Here is a 21,475-nt window from a genome sequence, read left to right on the forward strand (position 1 = left end):
TGCAACCTTGGAAAACCATTAACCACCATTCATTAATCAGTATAAAAATTTACTTCATGCCATGCCTCTTTCCAGCTGGGTGGGAAAAAAAAGATGTACTGCTTGAAATTCAGCCCACTGTCCTTCAGGACAACTCCAGAGTTGGGGTGTAACATTGCAATTGTCCACTTGCGGTTGGTGCCAGCAAATTGCACAGAGAAACCTATGAACCAGGGCTGAATTTATTCCTCTTTAATTTTCAGCTGATCTTAGAGACCTTCCCATGGAACAATAGATAAGGTTTGTGGGAGAGACTTCAGTGAGATAAGCGTGCTCATATTTTAAGAGAACAGTAGGAGAAATATGGCCATCAGGACCTGCCTAGACTTAATCCTGTATATGCAAGTTCTGTTTGGTGAGAGAGTGTTTCTAGACAAGTTTAGCTAGATTCCTCCCTCCGGCCCTTCCTTCCTTCCATCCTTCCTTTTTCCTTTCCTCCATCTACCAGAAAATATTTACTAAGCAATTATTATATACCAGGTATCATTCCAGAATCTGGGGAATAGTGGTGAGCAAGACAGGTCCATCCCTTCCTTCATTAACCTTCATGTATTAATACCCTAGTAGAACACAATAGTACTTGATTCATGATGAGTGGCTCAGTTTACTTGGTCATCTGCTATTCCGCAGTCAGGTTTTATGTCTCAGTCATGGCCTAGTAGAAAGCCAAAAGCTTTTTTAAAGAACGGAACAGTTATTTACAGAAGAGGACGTGGCGAGGTTTCAGCATTTTTAGGGCCTCTGTTTTGATATTCTAATCATGTCTCGCCGCTGCTCCAAACAGGGATGAGATTATACACACACATTCCTAATGCCACTCTTAATTTCCTGGGTCTATAGGGTACATAGGCAGAGCTATTTGCACCCCAAGAAGGCCAATAGGAGAAAATTTGGTTGCTCTGAACCATGCTGAGTGTGCCATTCTTTGGATCAACTAGTAAATAGGTTGGAAAGGCTAACTCAAATAAGTATATATTTTCTCCAAAATCCAAAGAACCCACAAAATGTTTTTCTTACTGGTGGAAGTACAAGGTACGGAAAAAATATTTCTTTACTTTGAAAGGGAGATCCTGACTTGTCCGAAATCACTAGACTCCCAGAAACTTCACTGAAGTGGTAGGCCCTTAATCTCTCAATCTTCAATATATGTACTTTCCATCAAGAATGGCTCCATCATGCTCTCTGTCTACTATCAGCATTATTATTAATCTAATGAAGAAGCATTATGTCCCTTGGGGGAATATAAACTTTAATGTCCCCGTGGACTAAGTTACAGAAAGCATTAGAGAGTAGTCATATTCTAGGAGAAATTTGTACTTTGATCTCTTTCAGGTAAAACAGATATCTTCCATTGTTTTATATTATAGAGATAAAGGCAATGATATTACCAAATCACTAACTGCCTATTAACTGTTGGAGGCTATATGTAGTTGTCCAAGTAAAAAGGCCATATCTAGAAGAGCAGCTAAAATTGATTAAATATACAGTAATCATTTATTATTCACCAGGGCCTGTCATCTGCACAGGCGAGTTAAATAGGAAGAGGGGGAAAAAAATCAGCACCTTTGCATTTTCTAAGTCTTTGATAGAGGCACCAATTTCCACGGTTTCACAGTAATTCAGGGTTACTTTGATTTATAATTTTGGTTTGGAGGGGGAGTTCTAGTGGTTTCCATTTGGTGTATTTTCCCTTTAGCCCCTTACCCTATGTGTCGGGAAACCCATGTGAGAGGTCTGTTAGTTCTTAGTATTTCTATTCTTAGTACATATTCAGCAAGTGGAGAAAAAGCACAGCATTGTGACAGAGATTGCTAGATTTTCCCTAAAACCTACTTCCTCTTTTCCCTCTGTAAAATGTTAGGCTGTATTTCCTACCCTCCCTGTATATAGGGATGATCCCATAGTCAGAGTTTGCCAAAAGACTGTGAACAGCTGTGATGTATACCATTCTAAGGTTTTGTAGAAACACGTCTGCCTCTTCATGTGCCTTCCCCTTCCATAGACTGGGTGCAGCTAACAAGGTTACGGGACATGGAAGAGCCCTGAGAAGGAGGGAACCTGGGGCCTAAAGCTTAAGGACCACCTGCCTGGACTGTCACCTAAGTGAGAAATATAGTTCTTTTGTGGTTCAGCCATTATATATTTGGGCATATATATTTGTTACCATAGTCTTATGAATAGTATGGATTCAGGATTTCATTGGGCCTGTCATAAGCTGACTCAGATCAAAATTCATTTATGATTTTCAGAAGCTCCCACTCGTAACATGTAAATTGCAATGCATGTTGGGTCCTCAGGGACTTGTGTTTTCTCAGAGATTATGTCCAACCATAAAACTCAAAAGATCTGGGCATATTCTATTTCCCAAAGCAAAATAATCTTAATAAAGTGTTACAGGTTCTTTTCTGGCAGGCAAGAAGGAAGATTGGCTTAAACATGATGTTATCATCAGGTCTTCTCAGGGGTGTCCAGGCTTTCCTTCATTCAAGGGACTGAAGGCAATGTACTGAGTCAGGTCCAGGAATTTGTTAAGGAGACCATGATCCTCTATTTTAGTGGATCGTCAGGCATAGAGGATATTTTTATTTGTTTGCTTGTTCTATTTTTTTTTTATACTTTTAAACATAGGTCAAATAGGATTTAGTAAGCACCTATCCATTTCACTCCTAATAATCCTATGATATATTAGCAACCAGTAAAATCTCTGTGGGTCAGGCTATTTAGATTACATTGCCTGTGACCAGAGTGTTACCCCTGAGGTTAAGTACCACTATGTCACCCAGGGTCCTAATACCCCATTAGAGGCAGGGAGACCATTTCAACTGCATCCCATAACAGCATTCACAGCTTCAAAATACAGCCACTAATGTATTTTTAAAGATGACCCTAGGCCTCTCATTAATTTATTTTTCAAGGCCTTGGAGAAAGGAACCGTTTCTAGGCCTTCTAGGAGTCATACATTTCACTTGATCAATTCCCTCCAGGATTCCATTCTCCTGACTTTGGATTTCTTCTTCCCAATAAACCAAGGAAGTTCTGGAAGTAACAGAAGGTAGGGGTTGTTTTAGTCCACTTATAAAAATCCCAGGAATTTCAGTACATGGCTTAAACTAAGAATTTTGGAATTTGGGCCTCTCATTGGCCTTATGTAGGACCATTAGAAGCAGGTACCCCACCCTGTATGGAAAATTCTGCTCTCAGTACACATTTCATTTCACTAGACCAGAGAAAATATTTTAAAGAGAAATTTTGTCACTGTATGTCAGGGACTGACAGATTCCTTCTGACGAATACCAACAGAATGTTCATTGCCTTCAACGTCAAGTACACACAACTCCCTAGGTTTTTCTGAGTTCCTTTTGACTGCAACCTGCTTCCTGACAACAGTTTGTTTAAGTCATAAGTCTTGCTTATAGCAACAGAATTGGATTCTGGTTAGTTTTAATAGAAAATAATTTCATAAAATTACGTCATTGTGTGGCTTAAAGAATTGATGGGAAAGCTGGAAAACCAAGCTCTGAAAGCAGGCTGAAACCCCAGGAAGCCGGGCAGCTGTCGTTACAGCCAAGCCCCAACCACTGGAAGAGCTGGTTAGGATGCTTGTGCAGCTGGCTTAGGACCCTGAACAAACTACCGGCATTATTGGCATAGCAGCTACTGGCCACTACTGTTGAAAGGAATTCTAAATTGCTCTTCTTTCCTTTGTGCTACTTGTTCCAGATTTGCAAGCTATGAACATTCAATTAGCTAAGCCTAGGTCATGAGTCTGCCCCCTGGTGGATAAGGAGAATGATAACCTGGACTTCTGGGCTACGTTGGTAGGAATCAATGCCCTTCTGCCCAGCATGTTTCTCAACTGGGAGATTCTCATAACATACAAAGGGAGGTCAAATGATGAGCAGTTAAAACCTCAACAGAACAAAGGTCTGTAACACCCCACTAATATGAAATTCTACTTCCATTCCATGCTAGTGGTTAATTTCCCACCAATAGTCAACGTAATAAAGGCAGTATTTTTCAAACTTTTTTTTTTTTTTTTTTGCCAGTGGTGTTCTTTTTGTCTCAAAATTATTCTGAAAACATTTTTTAGTACTTCTCTCTGTCTTTGTCTCTCTCCGTCTCGCTGTCTCTCTCTCTCACACACACACACATACACATATTTTGAGTACTTATAATAATCATAAAACTATAGACATAAAAAGCATATCTTTATCTCATCTGAGTCCTTCTCCCACCTCTGGCAGGATCACATGTAGATGACACTATCTTATTTCATTCATTCAGTTATTCAATAAACATTTATTGAGTGTTTAGTAGGTTAGGGCATTTCTTCTAAGATGCAGCACTTCAAATGGTGTTGGAATTAAGCATACTGCTAACTGGAAAAAAGATACTAAATTATATAACACAGGATGCTTAAGGCTTTGTGTTAGGTACAGTGGTTCTAGTCTTCAGATAACGATCATTGCTACTTAGTAGGATACTGCTCAAGAGGACACAATGGAAAAGTCCGAGAAGGGAGCTCTTGGCTCTAGATCAGTATTTCTTAATCTTGGAATTGGAGTCCTAACAGGTATGTGTAAATAATGAGTAAACGTTCAGTGGCAAAGAAACTTCATATATAAGATATAAGTGGTAAATAAAAAAGCCTGAATTATGGTCTTTTGTTGTTCATGAAGCTGAAGAACTTTATTATGACATACTTTACTGATTTGAGGATTGAGGACCCTCATGTTTAGATTTTAATCCTGGCTTCTTTTACTATTGAAAGACCTTAAAACACCTCTTTAGGTAGAACACAATTCCTGTACAGTAGTGATTATTATAGGTAATCCGAACAAAACTGAGACACTTCAGGCCCTGTGTTGCACTCAGAAATAAAATGCAAGTTCCATATTCCCCACCCCTTCTTTTATTGATAAAAGAATAGCAATAAAATGTCTATACACTTTCAAATGCTGAAAAGTTTATGTAACACATGACAAAACTTCGTAATAATCTTTTTTCTTTTATAAATCTTTTCAAAGTCAATTCATCACAGCAGAGAAATTGCCACTACAACATTTTGTCTCACTTTTTTCAAAAGTTTCATGAAACTTAATTTTCACAGGATCTTTTCTTTCTCATTACTTCTTCTTTCCTTCTCAGATATGCTTTTTCTTCTAATGGTTCTTTGCATGACTCGGATTTGAAAAATAATAATAAGCTTCCATCTTATTAACCAACTGCTTGGCCCATGTGCTGAGCAGGGGGAATTTAGCACATCTTAGATGGCAAGAGAGAAGGAAGGCTATGTATATTTATATATTTTAATTTTGTCTGTCATATAGTATTATGCTGACATTTGTCAATATGCTTTTGTTTTATGATAGTCTGGAAGGCACAAAACTAACAGTGATTATCCCGAGGGAGCAGAATTGTGGGATAGTTGGAAGGATTTGGGCAAAGACAGATATTGAACAGACAATTACAAATAACAACTAGATCACAGAACACTCTGAGTAGAAAACCAGGTACAATTTTGGCATAGAGCAATGAGACCTAACCTGCTACTTAGTATGCCTGAGGAAGGGGAGAAGAGAGGCATGTGTCAAGAATAAGTAGAAGTTACCTAAGCTAATGTGCAGAATGGGAGAGGACATGTTTCAGGCAGAGGGAACAGCATGTGTAGTCCGGAGGCTAAATAAATCACAATATGTTTTAAGAATTGAAAGAGGTCCAAAAGGGAAGAGCAGAATGTGATGGGACTGAAGACATGAAACAACTCAGATTACACAGGGCCTTTAAGTTATGTTAAGGAGATAGAATTTTGTTCTTTGAACACTAGGAAGCCACTGAAGTATTTTAATCAGAAGATATTATTTTCATTTGAAATGAGTGAAAATCGGATTGTAGTAGAGACAAAGTGAACATAAGAGACAGGTGAGTTGGCGTTACAGTGTTTCCAATGACAGACGATTGCAATAGGTTATGGCTAGAAGTGTTGGGGAGAGTAAATGAATCTAGGAGATATTTAGAAGGGAAAAAATGCTATGTCTTAAAGTCTGATTACATGTTGGTGATAAAAAAGATGAATGAGTCAAGGATGACTTCCTGGGCTCATGGTTTGAGCACCTGGGCAGACATAGCTCTTATTTACCTGGGGAATCCTGAAGGAGGATCCCTATTCCCTGTACGTATACTCATTGATGCCTAAGACGGAAGCAGTGGGGATGTCACATATTCATCTTAAGTCTTTCTTTAAATAGGTTTATTGATATATAATCTACATACAATAAATTTCACCAATGTTAAATGTATAATTTGAATGAGTTTTGAAAAACACAGTCACGTCACTGGTACCATAATCATGATACGGAACATTTCCATCACTCAAGAAAGTTCTCTCATACCTCTTTGCCCTCTGTGCCTTCAGGCCAGCCCTGGCACCTGGCACTGATCTGCTTTCTATCACTTTACCTTTTCTAAGCTTTCATACAAATGGAAGCTTCTCTCACCTAGAATAATGCTTTTGAGATTCATACACATTGTTGCATGTATCAGCAACATATTTGTTGCTGCAAATGTTTGTTTCATTTTATTGCTGAGTGAAATTCCACTACAAGGATATAGTAAAATTTGTTTATCCATTGATCAGTTGATGGGCATATGGTTTTTTTTTTTCCAGTTTGGGGCTATTATGGATAAAAAGCTGGTATTAAAATTCCAGTAGTCTTTTGTATATACATGTATCCATTTCTCTTGGTAAATATCTAGGAATTGGGTTACTGGGTTGTATGATAAATGTATACTTAAGAAACATCAAAAGCTGTCAACGTTTTTTCCAAAGTGGCTGTACCATTTTGCATTCACATCAGTAATGCATGAGAGTTCCAGCTGTTCCACACCCTAGCAAACATTATAGATATTTTAAATTTTTTCCATTCTAATGGGTATGTAGCATCAACTGTTTTAATTTGCATTAAATGTTTATTTCTCTAGTTGCTAATGATGTTGGATATCCATATATATAAATGTGAAACTTTACCTTACCTCTTCTCATCTACTGAAATTAGATCAAAATGGATCACAGACGTAAATGTAAGAGGAAAACCTTTAAAACTTCTAGAAGAAAATGTAAGAGAAAGGGATTTGATCTTGGGTTACGCAAAAATGTCTTAGGAAACCACGAGGACAAACTATAAAGGACAAATTAATAAATGAGACTTTATCAAAATTAAAAATATTTGCTCCTCAAAAGACATTATTTAGTAAATGAAAAGGCAAGCCACCAACAAGGAGAAAGTGTTTACAAAATACATATCTGCTAAAGGAGACTCTCTCCCCCTTTCCCTCTTTTCCTCTTTCCCTCTTCTGGTTTGCATGGGTTGTGGATGAGAAATCTTCTGTCATTCTTATCTTTGTTTCTCTACATAATGTCTTCTTTCCTCTGACTGCTTTTGAGATTTTCTATTTCTGATTTGTCCATAGCAGTTTGATTAAGATATGTGTTGGCACAGTTTTCATTAGGTATGCTCTGCTTGCACATATATGTTTATAGTTTTCATCAAGTTTGGACAATTTTCAGCCTTCTTTCTTCAAATAATTTCTCCTCCCACTTCTATTTCTTCTCTCCTTCTATGACTCCAATTACTCATATGTTGGATCATTTGTTATTTCAATAGCTCACCAATGTTCAAGTCATTTCTTCTTTTTTTCTTTCTGTGCTTCACTTGGGACAGTTTCTATTGCTATGTCTTCAAATTCACTAATCTTTTTTTCTGAAGTGTCTAATCGCCTCTTAATCCCATCCAGTGTGTCTTTTCATTTGAAATATTGTATTTTTTATCTCTAGAATTTACAACTGGGTCTTTTTAATTTTCTTCCTCATCAGGTTTATGTTTTCCTCTGTCTTCTTGTAAAGTTATAGCATATCTATGATAGCTGTGTTAATGATTGTGTTGGTTCATTCTATTACTTCTGTCACATCTGAATCTGTTTTTACTAATTGATTTTCTTCCTTGTTATGGGAAACATTTTTCTGCTTTTTGCATGCCTGGAATTTTTTTATTGGCTGCAAGAGAATGAGAATTTTACATCCTTGCTGCTTACTACTATTATTCCTTTAAATACAATGAACTTGACTTGGAATCAGGTGGATCATTTTGAGGCTGACTTTTAAGCTTTGTAGGAATGGGGTCAAATCAGTTTTAATTATAGAGCTAATTTAGCCCCACTACTAAGCAGATAATATTCTGAGAGCACTATCAAATGTCCCTGGTATAATGAGGTTCTTCCACTCTAGCTGGTGGGAATACACAGAACTTGAAGTATTGTTTGGCCTAATGCTTTTTGCCTTCCCCCCACCCCCCATACTGTGGGTAGTTTCTTTACACACATGCACAAATCAGAATACAAAAAATTATTTTAAAGTTCACTCAGCAAATACCCAGTGTCCTCTTCCTCTGTAGTAGTTGTAAGGATATGTCCACAAATTCTTTGATATTCCTCCCATCAATTGGTGGAATTTAGTTCTCTTCTCTTAGAGTATGAGTTGGACTTAGTGACCCAAGTCGGACAAATAGATTATAGCAGAAGTGATGGGATATTACTTCTGTGGTTAGACTATCACAATATTGTGGCTTCCTTCTTGAGTGCACTCTCTTGCTCCCTCTTGGATAACTGCTTTAAGGCAAGCCAGAACCTTCAGGCCCAGTCAAATCATCAGTGACTGTAGCCTGTAGCTCTAGCCAATAGTTTCGTGGCAATTTTATGAGAAATCTTGAGCCAGAACTATGCAGTTAAGCCCTTCCTAGATTCTTAACACTAAGAGACTGTGTGAGATGATAAATGTTTATTTCTTTAAATGCTAAGTTTTGGGGCAATGTTATGTAGCAATAGATAGCTAATACATATTTTGGTACTTTGAAATAGGTGTTGCTGTACCAACAGCTTAAATTTTAAGAATGGCCCTGAAGCTGGGCAGTGGACATTGAGGAAAGTATCAGTGAAAGCCTAAAATACTTTGAAAAAGCTTTACTTGAGGTTTTATTTTGAAATAATTTTGTACTCAGAAAATTTGTAAGTCTAATACAGATACCTTCTATGCATCCTTCTTCCATTTACACCAATGATACTGTCTTATGTAACCATAGTATATTATCAAAACCAGGAAATTGACATTGATACAATATTATTAAGTAAACTACAGACCTTACTTGGATCTCACCAGGTGCGCTGTGTGTGTGTGTGTGTGTGTGTGTGTGTGTGTGTGTGTAGCTCTATGAAATACTATCATGTATAGATTTGTGTAACCACAACCATGATTAAAATACAGAACTGTTCCACATCATAATAAAACACCCTTTTGCCATTTATTTATAGACACAAACTCCTCCAAAACATAATCCCTGGCAGCCACTGATATGTTCCCCTTAACTATAATTTTATTATTTCAAGAATAATATGTAAAAAGAATCATATAGCATGCAACATTTTGAGATTGATTTTTCATTCACCATAATACCTTTGAGATCCATTCTGTAGTTCATTTAATGTATGAGAGTTCCAGTTGATTCCACATCCTTGTCAGTGCTTGGAATTTTCAGTATTTTATATTTTAGCCATTCTAATAGGCATGAAATGATATTTAATTATGGTTTTAATATCTATTTCTATACCGATTAATGATGTTTAATATATTTTCATGTGCTTATTGGTCCTGTATATACTTGCTTTTCAAGACTTTTGCCCATTTTCTATTTGGATCGTTTGTTTTCTTAGTAATTATTTCAAAGATTTTTTTTTTAGTATTCTGAATATAAATCCTTTGTCAGATACGTGGTTTTCAAATATCTTCTCCTCCCAGTCTATGGTCCATCTCTTATTAGGGTCTTTTTCAGAGAAAAAGTTTTTAATTTTGATGAATTCTAATCTGTTGTTTTAAAATGAATTTATTTTAATTTTTAAAATTATTATTATTATTATTCTACAGATTCTGCTTTTGGTGTCATGTCTAAGAACTCCTTGTTTAACTCTAAGTCATGAAGACTAAAGAGTTCGTTCCATGTTTCCTTCTAGAAGTTTTGTGTTTATTAGTTTTACATTTTATATTTAGATCTATGATCCATTTTGAGTTAATTTTTCTATAAGATATGAAATTCAGTTAAGACTTTTTAAATTATTTTTTTGTCTTCAGTGTCCAGTTGTTCCAAATCCATTTGTTAAAAAGATACCCTTTCTCCATTGAATTGCTTTTGCACCTTTTCCAAAAATTAGTTGCATACTTATGTGAGAATATTTCTGGATTCTCTATTCTGATCCATGGATCTATGGAATACAACAATCTATTGGTTACTGTACCTATAGAGTCAACCTTAATACTAGATGGTGTGTTGGGCCCTCAGACTTTATTCTCTTTTGCCAACTTTTTCACTATTTTAGTTTCTTTCTGTTTCCATATATATTTAAAAATCAATTTTATATCTTCAAAATAATCCAGCTGGGATGTTGATAGGAATTTCTATCAAAAAGATATTTTGGACTGAATTTTCACCTTTAATATTATTGTTTATTCTTCCAAACTGTGAACCCAGTATGCCTCTCCATTTATTTATGTCTTTAATTTTTTAATGTTTTGTGGTCTTCAGCATACAGATCCTATACGTGTTTGATTTGACTTACACCTAAATATTTCATTATTTTGGAGCTAATGTAAATGCTACTAAATTTTAACTTTAGTTTCCAATTTTTCACTAGTATACAGAAATTTGGTTGACTTCTGGTGTTGACCTTGTATCCTGTGATCTTGCTTATTACTCTAGGAATTTTTTAATGTTTATTTTGAGGATTTTCTATGTAGACAAACATGTCATTGGTAAACAGGGACAGCTTTATTTATTTTTCCAATTACTTTTATTTCTTTTTCTTGCTTTATTGTACTAGTTAGAATTTCCAATACTGTGCTGAATAGGAGTGGTGAGAGTGGACATCCATGCGTTGGTCTCAGGCGTGGATAGCATTCAGTCCTTCACTCTTAGCTGCAGTTTTTAAAAATAAATAATCTGTATCCAGTTGAAGAATTTCCCTTCTACTCCTATTCCAGTTTGCTGAGGGTTTTAATCATGAATGGATATTGAATTTTGTAAAATGCCTCTTCTTCATCAATTGGTATAGTCATGTGGTTTTCTTCTGTAGCCTGTTGTTATGGTAGATTACATTGATTGATTTTGGAATATTGAACTAGCCTTGCATTTCTTAAATAAACCTCACTGGTCATGTTACATTATTCTTTTTATATACTGCTGGATTCAATTTGCTAATATTTTGTAGATTTTGCATCTATATTCATGAGATATATCGGTCTGTATTTTCCCTTTTTGTACTGGCTTTGTCTGGTTTTGGTATGAGGGTAATGCCAGCCTCACAAAATTAGTTGCAAAGTGTGGTCTTCTATTTTCTGGAATAGATTATGTAGAATTGGTGTTACTTTAAAAACAAATGTTCAGTAGAATTAACCATTGAAACCATCTGGAACTAGAGATTTCTCTTCTGAAAGTTTTTTAACTACAAATTTAATTTGTTTAATACCTTAAAAAAGCTTTTAGTTGAAGCCATATGATGTTTGGTAAGGCTATAGGTAGGGGCCTGTAGTAAAGTGAGGTAAATATTATAGGAAACTAAAGGAAAAGGAATCCTTTTCATATAGTGGCATTAAATTTAGCAACACTGTTGTCTGCAGTAGAAAAATGGGCCTAATGATTCATCAACTGGTTCATCAACCTAAGAAGATTTCCAAAAAAATTTTGAAGGTGCCACTTGGTTTATTCCTTCTTATAGAAAATGTGAAAGGAGAAAGATAAACTGAAGAAAAACTGTTAATAAAAACCAGCCAGAACTTGACGGCTCTGAAAAATTTCAGCCTCTTTTTCTGGAAAATAATGCTAAATAATTAAGAGCAAATAATTATTTTAATAATGAAAATAATTAAGGTCAAATTGCATCAGATCAAAGATGAGACACAGGGCACTTTCAGGAAAGCATGGTCCAATGATAAAGCCAAATGTGTGGCTGTAAAATCCTTTGTTAAGAACTCATAAAGATCATAAAGATCACATGTGGCCACTCAGAGTGAAGGCCCTCTAAACTGTTTAAATGTGTTTCTCCCAGATCCTTCCAGTCGAACAATAGGGCTCCTAAGAAGCCTAAGAACACTGTCTCTAACAGTTTCATCAGAAACTCAAAGTAGGGAAGGGTTTATCTTAAGAAGATTTGAGGGCATGGCTGTGTCTAATGAAGTGGCGAACCCCATAAAGATTCACAGGTGACTCACAAAGTTTGAGAAATAGAATTACGTATGCAGAGACATTTCTGATCAGAAGGGGGCAGAGGTTATATAAAATGATATGAAGTTGTTGGTGCCATAAATTCTACTGTCAGGAAGTCCACTGAGAAAACTACTCAGTTGCAAATTCATACTACCTTTCATGAAAATGGAAGGATGACTCAGAGGATAGATACAAGTTCCCAGAGGGCAGAGACCAGAGCTACGAAGAATTATTCTCAGACCTTGAGACCTAATCAAGGAACTTTACGTTTTCCCAGTTGGATTTCAGAATTGCTGTGGACCAGTGACTCCTTTGTGCCTCCTCCTTTCCTCCCTTTTGAGCAGAAATGCCTATAGCAATTATCGTCTGTTTGTTCTACCACAATATGTTGGGTGTATGAGAGGCAGATAAATTGTTCCTTTAGTTTCACAGGTGTATATAGGCTAAATTTGAGGAGCTCTACTTAATGAACTACACTGAGGACATTCACATTCACATGGACATGATTTAGATGGTAAGATTCTGGACTTTGAGCTAATGCTTTAATAAGATGAGTCTTTTGATAGCCTTGGGAAAGAATGAGTGTATTTTACACATGAAGGAAGTGCAAATAACTTTTTTGCCAGAGGGTATAAGCGCCCTCTGATGGTTTTAAAAGCATGTCCATAAATTCTTTGCTATTTCTCCCTTTAAGTGTGAGCTGGACTTAATGATTTGCTTCTAATGAAGAGAATATGGTGGAAGTAACGGTAGGTTATCTTCAATATTAGGTTATAAAAGACCATAGCTTCCAGTTTGGGTGCAATCTCTCTCTTGCATCACTTGTTCTGGGGCAACACATGAAATGAGAGGCCCTATGGAGAGGTCGATGTGCCAAAGTTTCCTGTCAACAGTTATGTGACTTTGAAAATAGAACCTCTATCTTCATTAAGTCTTCAGAAACTTTAGTCTTGGTCAAGAGTTTGACTGAAATCTCGTGAGAAACCTTGAGCAGAAATATCCAGATTCCTGATCCTCAGAAACCATGTGAGAGAGGAAATGTTTGTTGTTTTAAACTGCTAAGTTGGTTACACAGCAATAGATAACCTCTACACTCTCTACGCAGCTCCCTCCTCTCTGGTACTGTGCTCTGTAAATTCCAGTCATCTTGCTCTGTCTTCTCTTCTCAACTCAGCTAGTCTTCAGGGCTCTGTTTGGATTTCTCCTCCCTGTGCGGAAGCTTGTAGACTGCCTCCAGGTAGTAAGCTGGGGAAATTGTAATGATCACCTATTTGCTTCCCTTCTCCCATCGTCACAGTCCTAGGCTCCCGTTATCCAATATCTGAAAACCACTGTTTTTTACATTTTGTCTCTTTTCCTAATTGCTTAAGATGAGAGTTAAATCTGGTTCCTGTTACTCTATCATGGCCAGAACTAGCTTAAGTCTTGATTTCGATTTAGATGTGAGTGCTACTGGGAGTTGATATCCTCCTGCAACTCAGTGAAAGGGTTCTTTGTATTTTCTTAAGATTTTAATGTTTTTTGGAGAGGAAAGGACTTGAGATTAGCTTTACGTTGTGAGAGGCTTAGGGCCAATGAGTGAAGAGAATGAGGAAGGGCTGAAGGCCTCAAAGCAAACTTTCTACACAGAGAAGCATGGGTTATAAAATGCAACATGTGAGTACCTGGGTGTAAGAACAGTTGGTTCCACTTACTCTGATGCTTTGTCACTTACCTCCACCCCATAAAAGCAGTGCTTGGTTGATGCTAGCTACCATCTGGTGACATATGTAGTGACCTGTCTTAACCAACATATTTTTCCCAGCTGCTCTCTTCTTCCTCTAAGGTTGGTAATGCACACACATGTCACAGTCTTGCCTTTTCTCCTCTATTTCACCACTTACATTTTACTTAATTCTAAATCAGGCTAGTTCTTTTTTTTACATATGTACATAATCAAACCCAATTTAACTGATGCTCTTATTTGCACCTCTAAGTCTCTTTTACATAAGCACAAAATCTTCACACAGTCATTTCTCTCTTAGGCTTATTCTCTCTGTAAGCCAGATAAATCATGCTGATAGTAACTGATCATCAACAGATCTAGACTTGTAATTCTGGGTCAAGGAATTGGAATAAAACACCATACAGAAATCAATGTCTATCATCTTCTAAAGCATCTTAGAGAATTTCCACATGCATTTGGTATATAAATCATTGTATTAGGGTGATGTAAAAAAGGTATATAAAAGAAATCATTCCTACCTTTTCAAAAAATTGATAGTCTAGTAGAAGAAATATGTACATGAGTCATTACAACCCAAATGATTTATAAAAGCCTTTGAAAATATACAAATAAATTATAACAGTATTTCAAATAGGAGAAAGAGTAGAGATAGTTGGGAATTAGGCAAACTTTTCTGTAACAATCAATAGTAACCTCTACTGTAAGGGATTGGAATGGGTTAATGGCTATATATAGCAGGGGAAAAAAAGGGAAAGATGGGAACTTACATAGACAACCTGTGCTTTTAAATATATTTAATTTAATCGTATGGCTCATCTAGTTTTAAGGAATCACAAATGTATTCCAATAAATACACACAATGTAATATGCATTCCTTCTACAGTTTTATATTTTTGTTGACATTCTTGTTAAAATTACATGAGAAACATTTTATTTAACACTCAAATCCTTGTGGAGGTGTTTCATTGAAACTAACCTTCTGTGTTAAAAATGTGCTTTATCTCTTAAAAATAAACTGCCTCTGATTTCTTGTCTAGTTTTAACTCTGTATAGTTGAGTCCCATAAAAAGGAGGGTGTAGGCTCCTAAGTAACGCAGATACTTCTTGAGTGTCTAGAAACCCACACCCACCCTAGTTACTCCAGCTTTAGAGATTTTACAAGACAAGGTTTGGAGACAGACACACCTAGAGTGTCTTTATGTTTGTTTTTAATCTCTGGACAACTCAAAGGAAGTATTCTAGTACCCATCTTATTCAAACAATGGCTTTCCTTTGAAATAAGATCATCTGCCTCCCTCAAAGGCATACTAGTCACCTTTGACACTAGCAACAGAAGGGAAAACAACAAAGGATGTGGGGAACCAACCTCAGTGCTGGAATTTTTAAAAACTGATTTGCATTAACTCTTATTTCTAGGTGTCTGCCCTAGTTCAGAGGATGCAAATGGCAGGTTAGATCAATCACCCTTGAGTCTGATGTGAAAGGTTTGATGTGGCCAAGAAAGAGGTGCAGAGAGGGGAGTAGGTACTAGGAAGAGCTGCAAGAGAGAAAGCAAGAATATTTAAGGTTGAATTGCACCCCAAAGACAAAACATAGCAAAAACATATTTTTTAACGGAAAAAAAAAAAAGGCAAAATAATCTCACTTGGCCTGAGATCTTTAGAATACAGTATTTAATGCCGGTCTCTTTAATCTCACCCTCATTAGGAGTGTGTGTGTGCATGAGTTAGAGAGAGAGAGAGAGAAACTGAGAGCACTGATGAATGGGAAGCCAGAAAGATAAGGTGGGATAAGGGGCTCTGAAATGTCAGGGTGTCTACTGTCCTGGGAACTTTTGAAGCACACTCCATGACGAATTACATTATCTCCAGGCTTAGAAAATTCCCAGAGACAAAGATGGGAAGAAAAATCAAAGGTCTTTGGTAAATGGGGCCGCTGCTTTGTGCTCAAGTCTGCACTAAGTTTGGCTTTTGTGTGATGTGTGGATGGGGGGAGAACTCCACTGAAGGAGGAACCCGAGTAAGGGGGTGAGCTGGGGAGGGGACGGCCCTTCTACCTGCACACACCTCAGCAGGGAGGAGGGGGTGCCGCGTAAGGATGCAAATCCGGCCTCCCAGAGTGGCCAATCAGGAGTCAGGTGAGGGAATTTGGTTCCCCACCCCACCCCAACGGGGCTTGTGAGCACGTGTGCGGTGTTCTGGGACCTTTGTCCCGCAAAGCCTCGCTTGGCGGGCACCCTTTGGTCCCTTTTTCTTGTCGGATCCGCTTGAATCTTCTCCACACCCCACCTCACGATTCGTGCCTTCCCCTCATCCCCTTACAAATTCCCTCCCGCGCCGCTGCGGGTAGGAGCCTGGAGCCCTCCGGTCCCGAGGACGGTGCGGAGCTTGGCACGCCCGGCTGCTGGGACCGTGGCACCAGCCCCTGGCAGTTTCGCGCGGGTGCAGGCGGCGAGCCTCTGCTCGGACACCGCGGCGCTCCTGCCCGCGCGGGGCAGTCCTCCGCCTGTCCCGAGGCAGCGCTGCCTGTCTTGCGCCGGTCGGCTCTCGGCTGACTGTGGGGCTGTCCTGAGGGGCTCCGGAAACTCCTGCGACGTCCAGAACACAGAAAATAGACTCATCACCTAATTCGCCAGGGAGCCGGAGCGCTGCGGGGCCGCGGCGCTGCCTGCCCCCGCTCCTCCCCACCCCCACCCCCACCCCCACCCGTGCTCCAGCAGCCTCTCGGAGTCACACAGCACCCCCCCCCCCCCCGGCAGACAAAGGGCCTGGGCAAACTCGCCGCCCGGCCTCCTTGCGCTCCGGGAGGCGGCGGCGGCGACGGCGGCGCTGGCGGCGGCGGCGGCGGCTGCGACCGCGGTGGATCGCGCAAGGAGGCGCGCGCGGGGCCGGGAGCGCGGTATGGGGAAGAGCCGCGAGATGCGCCTGACTCACATCTGCTGCCTCCTCTACCAGCTGGGGGTTCTGTCGAATGGGATCGTTTCAGGTAAGTTCTTCCGTGACTTTGGGCTTGCTTTCCACCTTCCCCAGCGGAGACTGGGCACGCACGGGTCGGCAGGGCTGGCGCAGCTGTGCGCCGTGAGCAGGGCTCCACGGGTAGCAATAAAAACCGGCGTGCGGTTGCGGGTGAGAGGGTCACGCTCCTGACCGAAGCGCACTGCTCGCGGCGTCATTTCAACAACGTGAAATGCTTAGTTTTCCTCTCACGAGAGTAATAAGATCTGCAAAGGTACGTTTGCAGCACCTGGAGGAAAATTGGGACGTAAAGAAATTGATAGCTCTGCCTTGCTCTGGCAGATACTTAAGGAAATCATTTAATTGTGCTGGAGTCTTTGCACCGGTTTTCTTTTCTACAGCTAAGTACTGTCACCAAACTTTGCAGCCCCACTCTTCCCCTCCCCCTTCCCCGATAATCATACTTTTATTTTGAAAGTGCTGGGGTCTGTAATCTGATCGCTAGGCTTCAGGGGTTGCGAGAGTTTCAGGGGCTAGACGGGTGGTCTCCAGCGCGTTACCCGTGAGCCCTGTGTGCGGAGTGTGTGCCCGGGGACGCTTTTGCTACTGGAATCGCGGCACCTTAAGCCCCGCACTTCTCTGTCTGCCCCGCCCGCAGGGCTGCAGTTCGCCCCCGACCGCGAGGAGTGGGAAGTCGTGTTTCCTGCACTCTGGCGCCGGGAGCCGGTGGACGCGGCCGGCGGCAGCGGGGGCAGCGCGGACCCAGGCTGGGTGCGCGGCGCCACGGGCGGCGAAGGCGCCCGGGCTCAGGCAGCCGGCAGCTCCCGCGAGGTGCGCTCCGTGGCCCCGGCGCCGCCCCAGGAGCCCGCGGAAGGCCGGTCAGAGCCCCGGCCCCGACCCCCGCCGCCGGGGGGCGAAGAGGACGAGGAGCTCGAATCGCAGGAGGTGCCGCGGGGATCCAGCGGGGCTGCCGCCCTGTCCCCGGGCGCCCCGGCCTCGTGGCAGCCGCCGCCGCCGCCCCCATCTCCGCCCCCGGCGCAGCAAGCAGAGCCGGACGGCGACGAGGTACTGCTGCGGATCCCGGCCTTCTCCCGGGACCTGTACCTGCTGCTCCGGAGAGACGGCAGCTTCCTGGCGCCGCGCTTCGCGGTGGAACAGCGGCCGAGTCCGGGCCCGGGCCCCACGCGGGCAGCAGCCGCCCCGCGCCCTCCAGCGCCACCCGACGCCTCCTGCTTCTACACCGGGGCTGTGCTGCGGCACCCCGGCTCGCTGGCCTCTTTCAGCACCTGCGGAGGTGGCCTGGTAAGCGCCTTTCCTTCCCCAGCTCTCCTCTTCCCCCTGCCACTCCTCCCTCTCCCCCTCGTAGACCAGACTGATTTGCCTGCACCTCATACCCTTACGAAGTGCGCCCTGACCTTGGCCCTAGTCTGCACCCCCCAGGAGTCTCTACCGTGTACCTCCCATGCAACATCTCCAGGGCAGTCAGCGAATCTGAAGGCTACTTGGATGGATTAATAGCCTTCTGCTAGATGGTCATAAGTTTCTTCAAAACACTAGGTAAAACTGTCTCCTTGCAACTCTTCCCACTGGTTTTATTTCTGCTTTTCAAAATAAGCCCACCACGTGGTGTCTTTTAGGAGACTGGAAGACAACCAGTCTGCTCCCTGCTGAATCTCCTCCTTGTTTGCCCCTCACCCTCAGTTTCTCATCTATTATCTCATAGTTTTTTTCATGTCCCACTTCAAAGTTGTCAGAACAGTCCTCTAGGGAGTTACGTTCTGACAGCTGTCTGGAATTTAAACACATCCACGCTCACACGGGACACCTGTTCACTGTTCCTGTGAGAAACGAGTGGAGAAGGAGTTAACTCAAAGGCTGCGAGCAGTTGACTAATGGATGACATGAGAATCCAGTCAGTACTTGAAGGGTTATGGTTCTATGATTTAACATTTCTTTTCTAAGGTTTACGTTTTATTTGGCAAAAGTTTCTTTTCTTTTCTCCACTCCGTGGAGGAAGATAGCAGGGATGAGAGCCTGGCTAAGAGGCCTGTTGGAGCTAGAAAGTAAAAGCCATTTGCCCTGTCTGAATAATAGAGATCATCATTCCATTTCCCCCCCTGTCTTTTGACCCAGGGTTTGGGATAATTGTTGCCTCCTGTAAGTTGACCTTTACTTTGTGGTAAAGTATGCATAACATAAAATTTACAATTTTGACCATTTTTATATGTCCAGTCCGTAGTGTTAAGTACATTCACATTGTTGTGTAGCCATCATCACTGTGGACTTTACTGTTGGTTTAAGGCAAAACCCACAAAATATTGTAAACACGCACATGATTTGTGGCTTCATTTTGATATTCCAAGTGAGCCATTGATGAAATCCACAAGGACTTTACTGAAAGCAACCTGCTCATTTGGAGAAAAATCCAATAGTAATGGACAGCAGAAAATATCAGCACAATCAAAGGCACCCAAAACCATGAAATGGAAAAAGATGGTTAAAAATCCAAACAAAATGAAACTGGAAATTTTTATCTATACCCTTCTAAGATCCCATAGTCAAATGATGTAAAATGCTGCACAGGGCTGTATTTTACCAGATGCTCATAATGATGAATATTCAAATATGGTCATTTTTAGCCATGGGTGAAAAAAAAATGGCATGGAAAAATTACATGAAAAGCTTTAAAAAATTTTTTTTGTGGAACTGATGTTTGAACACTTCACTGGGGGAAACATTTTGTGGGGATTTCATTGTCCACCGGTTTTTGGCCGGGGATTAAATAATTACATATAGAAAGTTCCTGGTGCGGTAGAAGCAATAGGGGATAAAGCATTTCACTGTGTTGAAATGTGGGCTTTTGGTCAGATTTTCCAAATGAGCTATGCCTTCTCTCCATACTTAAAGGAGCAAAGTTAGAATTATGAGTAGGTTTTTCATAGACTGAATAGGAGTTTGACATACCTCCCTGTTTATCATGTTGGACTTTTACTCACTTTTCCTATTAGCCACATATGTATGTGTTCTGAACTGGGAAGTCTTTGTTATTGAGGAAGACTGACATTGCTAGCAATACAGTGTAGCAGTCAGACTTTGAGTAAAAAGTTAGGCAAATAGCCAAGAAGGGGGGGTTTGTTACTCCAGACTCTATCATGCCAGCCCTTTCCCTTATGAGGGTGGATTAGGAAAGGGAAAGCATAATTTGTTATCTGAGCTCTGACATTGGCCTGTTCCCTGCTGATTGACAAGTCCCTTTCCTCTCTGGGATCCAGTTTTCATAAGTAAAATGAGAGAATCTGATGACTTAGTTAAAATTGGATGATAGAATGAAAATTTTGTTGGATGCCAAATATATTCTAGAACCTGCATTAGGGGCTCACAGATTAGAAGAACATCATATACAAGTAGATACAACACAGGTGGTCATGAAACAGTGACATACCAGCATGTTAAATCAAATGTTATGCCCGAGGTTAAATCACGCTTGGGGAGTTGGGGAAGGCTTCCCAAGTCAGAGTTTCAGTGGATTTTGAAGCATGGGGAGCCTTTCTCCAGGCAGGAAAGGGCTGGGAGTGTTACAGATAGAAGGAAGAGACTGAGTGGAGATGAGAAAATGCAGAGCCTAACAAGGGAATGAAAAAAAAAGTTTCTTTGGAGGAGGCCAGAAGGTGCAATAAGGGGAAGTGATCCTAAACTGCCTGGTGAGATCAGACCTCAAAAGCCTTGTCTGCCTGAGTACGGGCTTTTTCTGTTTAACTGTTGATTATCCAAGGATTGCATTCTTGTTTTTCTCTATTTAAATTCTGTGATCCAGTAATTCTAATGTGAGGCATCATGATGTCTTTATATGAAGGTGCATTCTTTATAAATGCAACTCCTTTAGTTTGCAACAGTGTTTTCTTCTCAATTAGTAAAAGCTTTCTGACTGTCAGTTGCACAGGAAAGAGTAGATTACAAAGTACACCTTCCCTTCCCCCTCTCAGTAGCAAGTTTTACTCACTTGTGCCTGAACTCCTCAACACCTTTTGAATTATTACATATTTGAAAGGTTCTAAAAGTCTCTATCAAAGGAAATAGATCATCAGTTATCAAGTATTGCAAAGTGGTGAACATTTGTTAAGACTGGCCAATTCATTCTCCAGATATCAATCTAACTTGTGCTGTGAAGGGAAAAGTGATTGAATGGAGATTTTGGTTACAGGTTCCGGTGCTGCCTCTTCAAAGTACTTAATCTTTCTGGATCTTATTTCCCTTATTTGTAAAATGCACAAATTGTATTTGTATATCTAGCAATTAATGTATGAAGTGTCCTCACTATTTTCCCTTATTAGTCTCTAATACTGAAAAATAATTGAGATCTAATGGGCACATAAGTAATATTAAGAAATTAAGCATTTATTGAACGACTCCTTTGAGCAAGGCATTTTGTAGGTACAGAGAACACAGAAAGG

General features: G+C 40.4%; 1 protein-coding gene across 1 annotated transcript in view; it reads left to right on the plus strand.

Moving 5' to 3' along the window:
- Positions 1–16,970: 16,970 nt before the first annotated feature.
- Positions 16,971–21,475, plus strand: part of ADAMTS19 (ADAM metallopeptidase with thrombospondin type 1 motif 19) — a 302,428-nt gene continuing 297,923 nt past the window's right edge. Inside the window, exons 1-2 of the mRNA XM_061188127.1 lie at positions 16,971–17,055; positions 17,683–18,326. Of these exons, the coding sequence (XP_061044110.1) occupies positions 16,971–17,055; positions 17,683–18,326 (729 nt within the window). The remainder of the gene's footprint in view (positions 17,056–17,682; positions 18,327–21,475) is intronic.

Source organism: Eubalaena glacialis, chromosome 4, assembly GCF_028564815.1.
Source record: "Eubalaena glacialis isolate mEubGla1 chromosome 4, mEubGla1.1.hap2.+ XY, whole genome shotgun sequence".
In the NCBI taxonomy this organism is placed as follows: Eukaryota; Metazoa; Chordata; class Mammalia; order Artiodactyla; family Balaenidae; genus Eubalaena; species Eubalaena glacialis.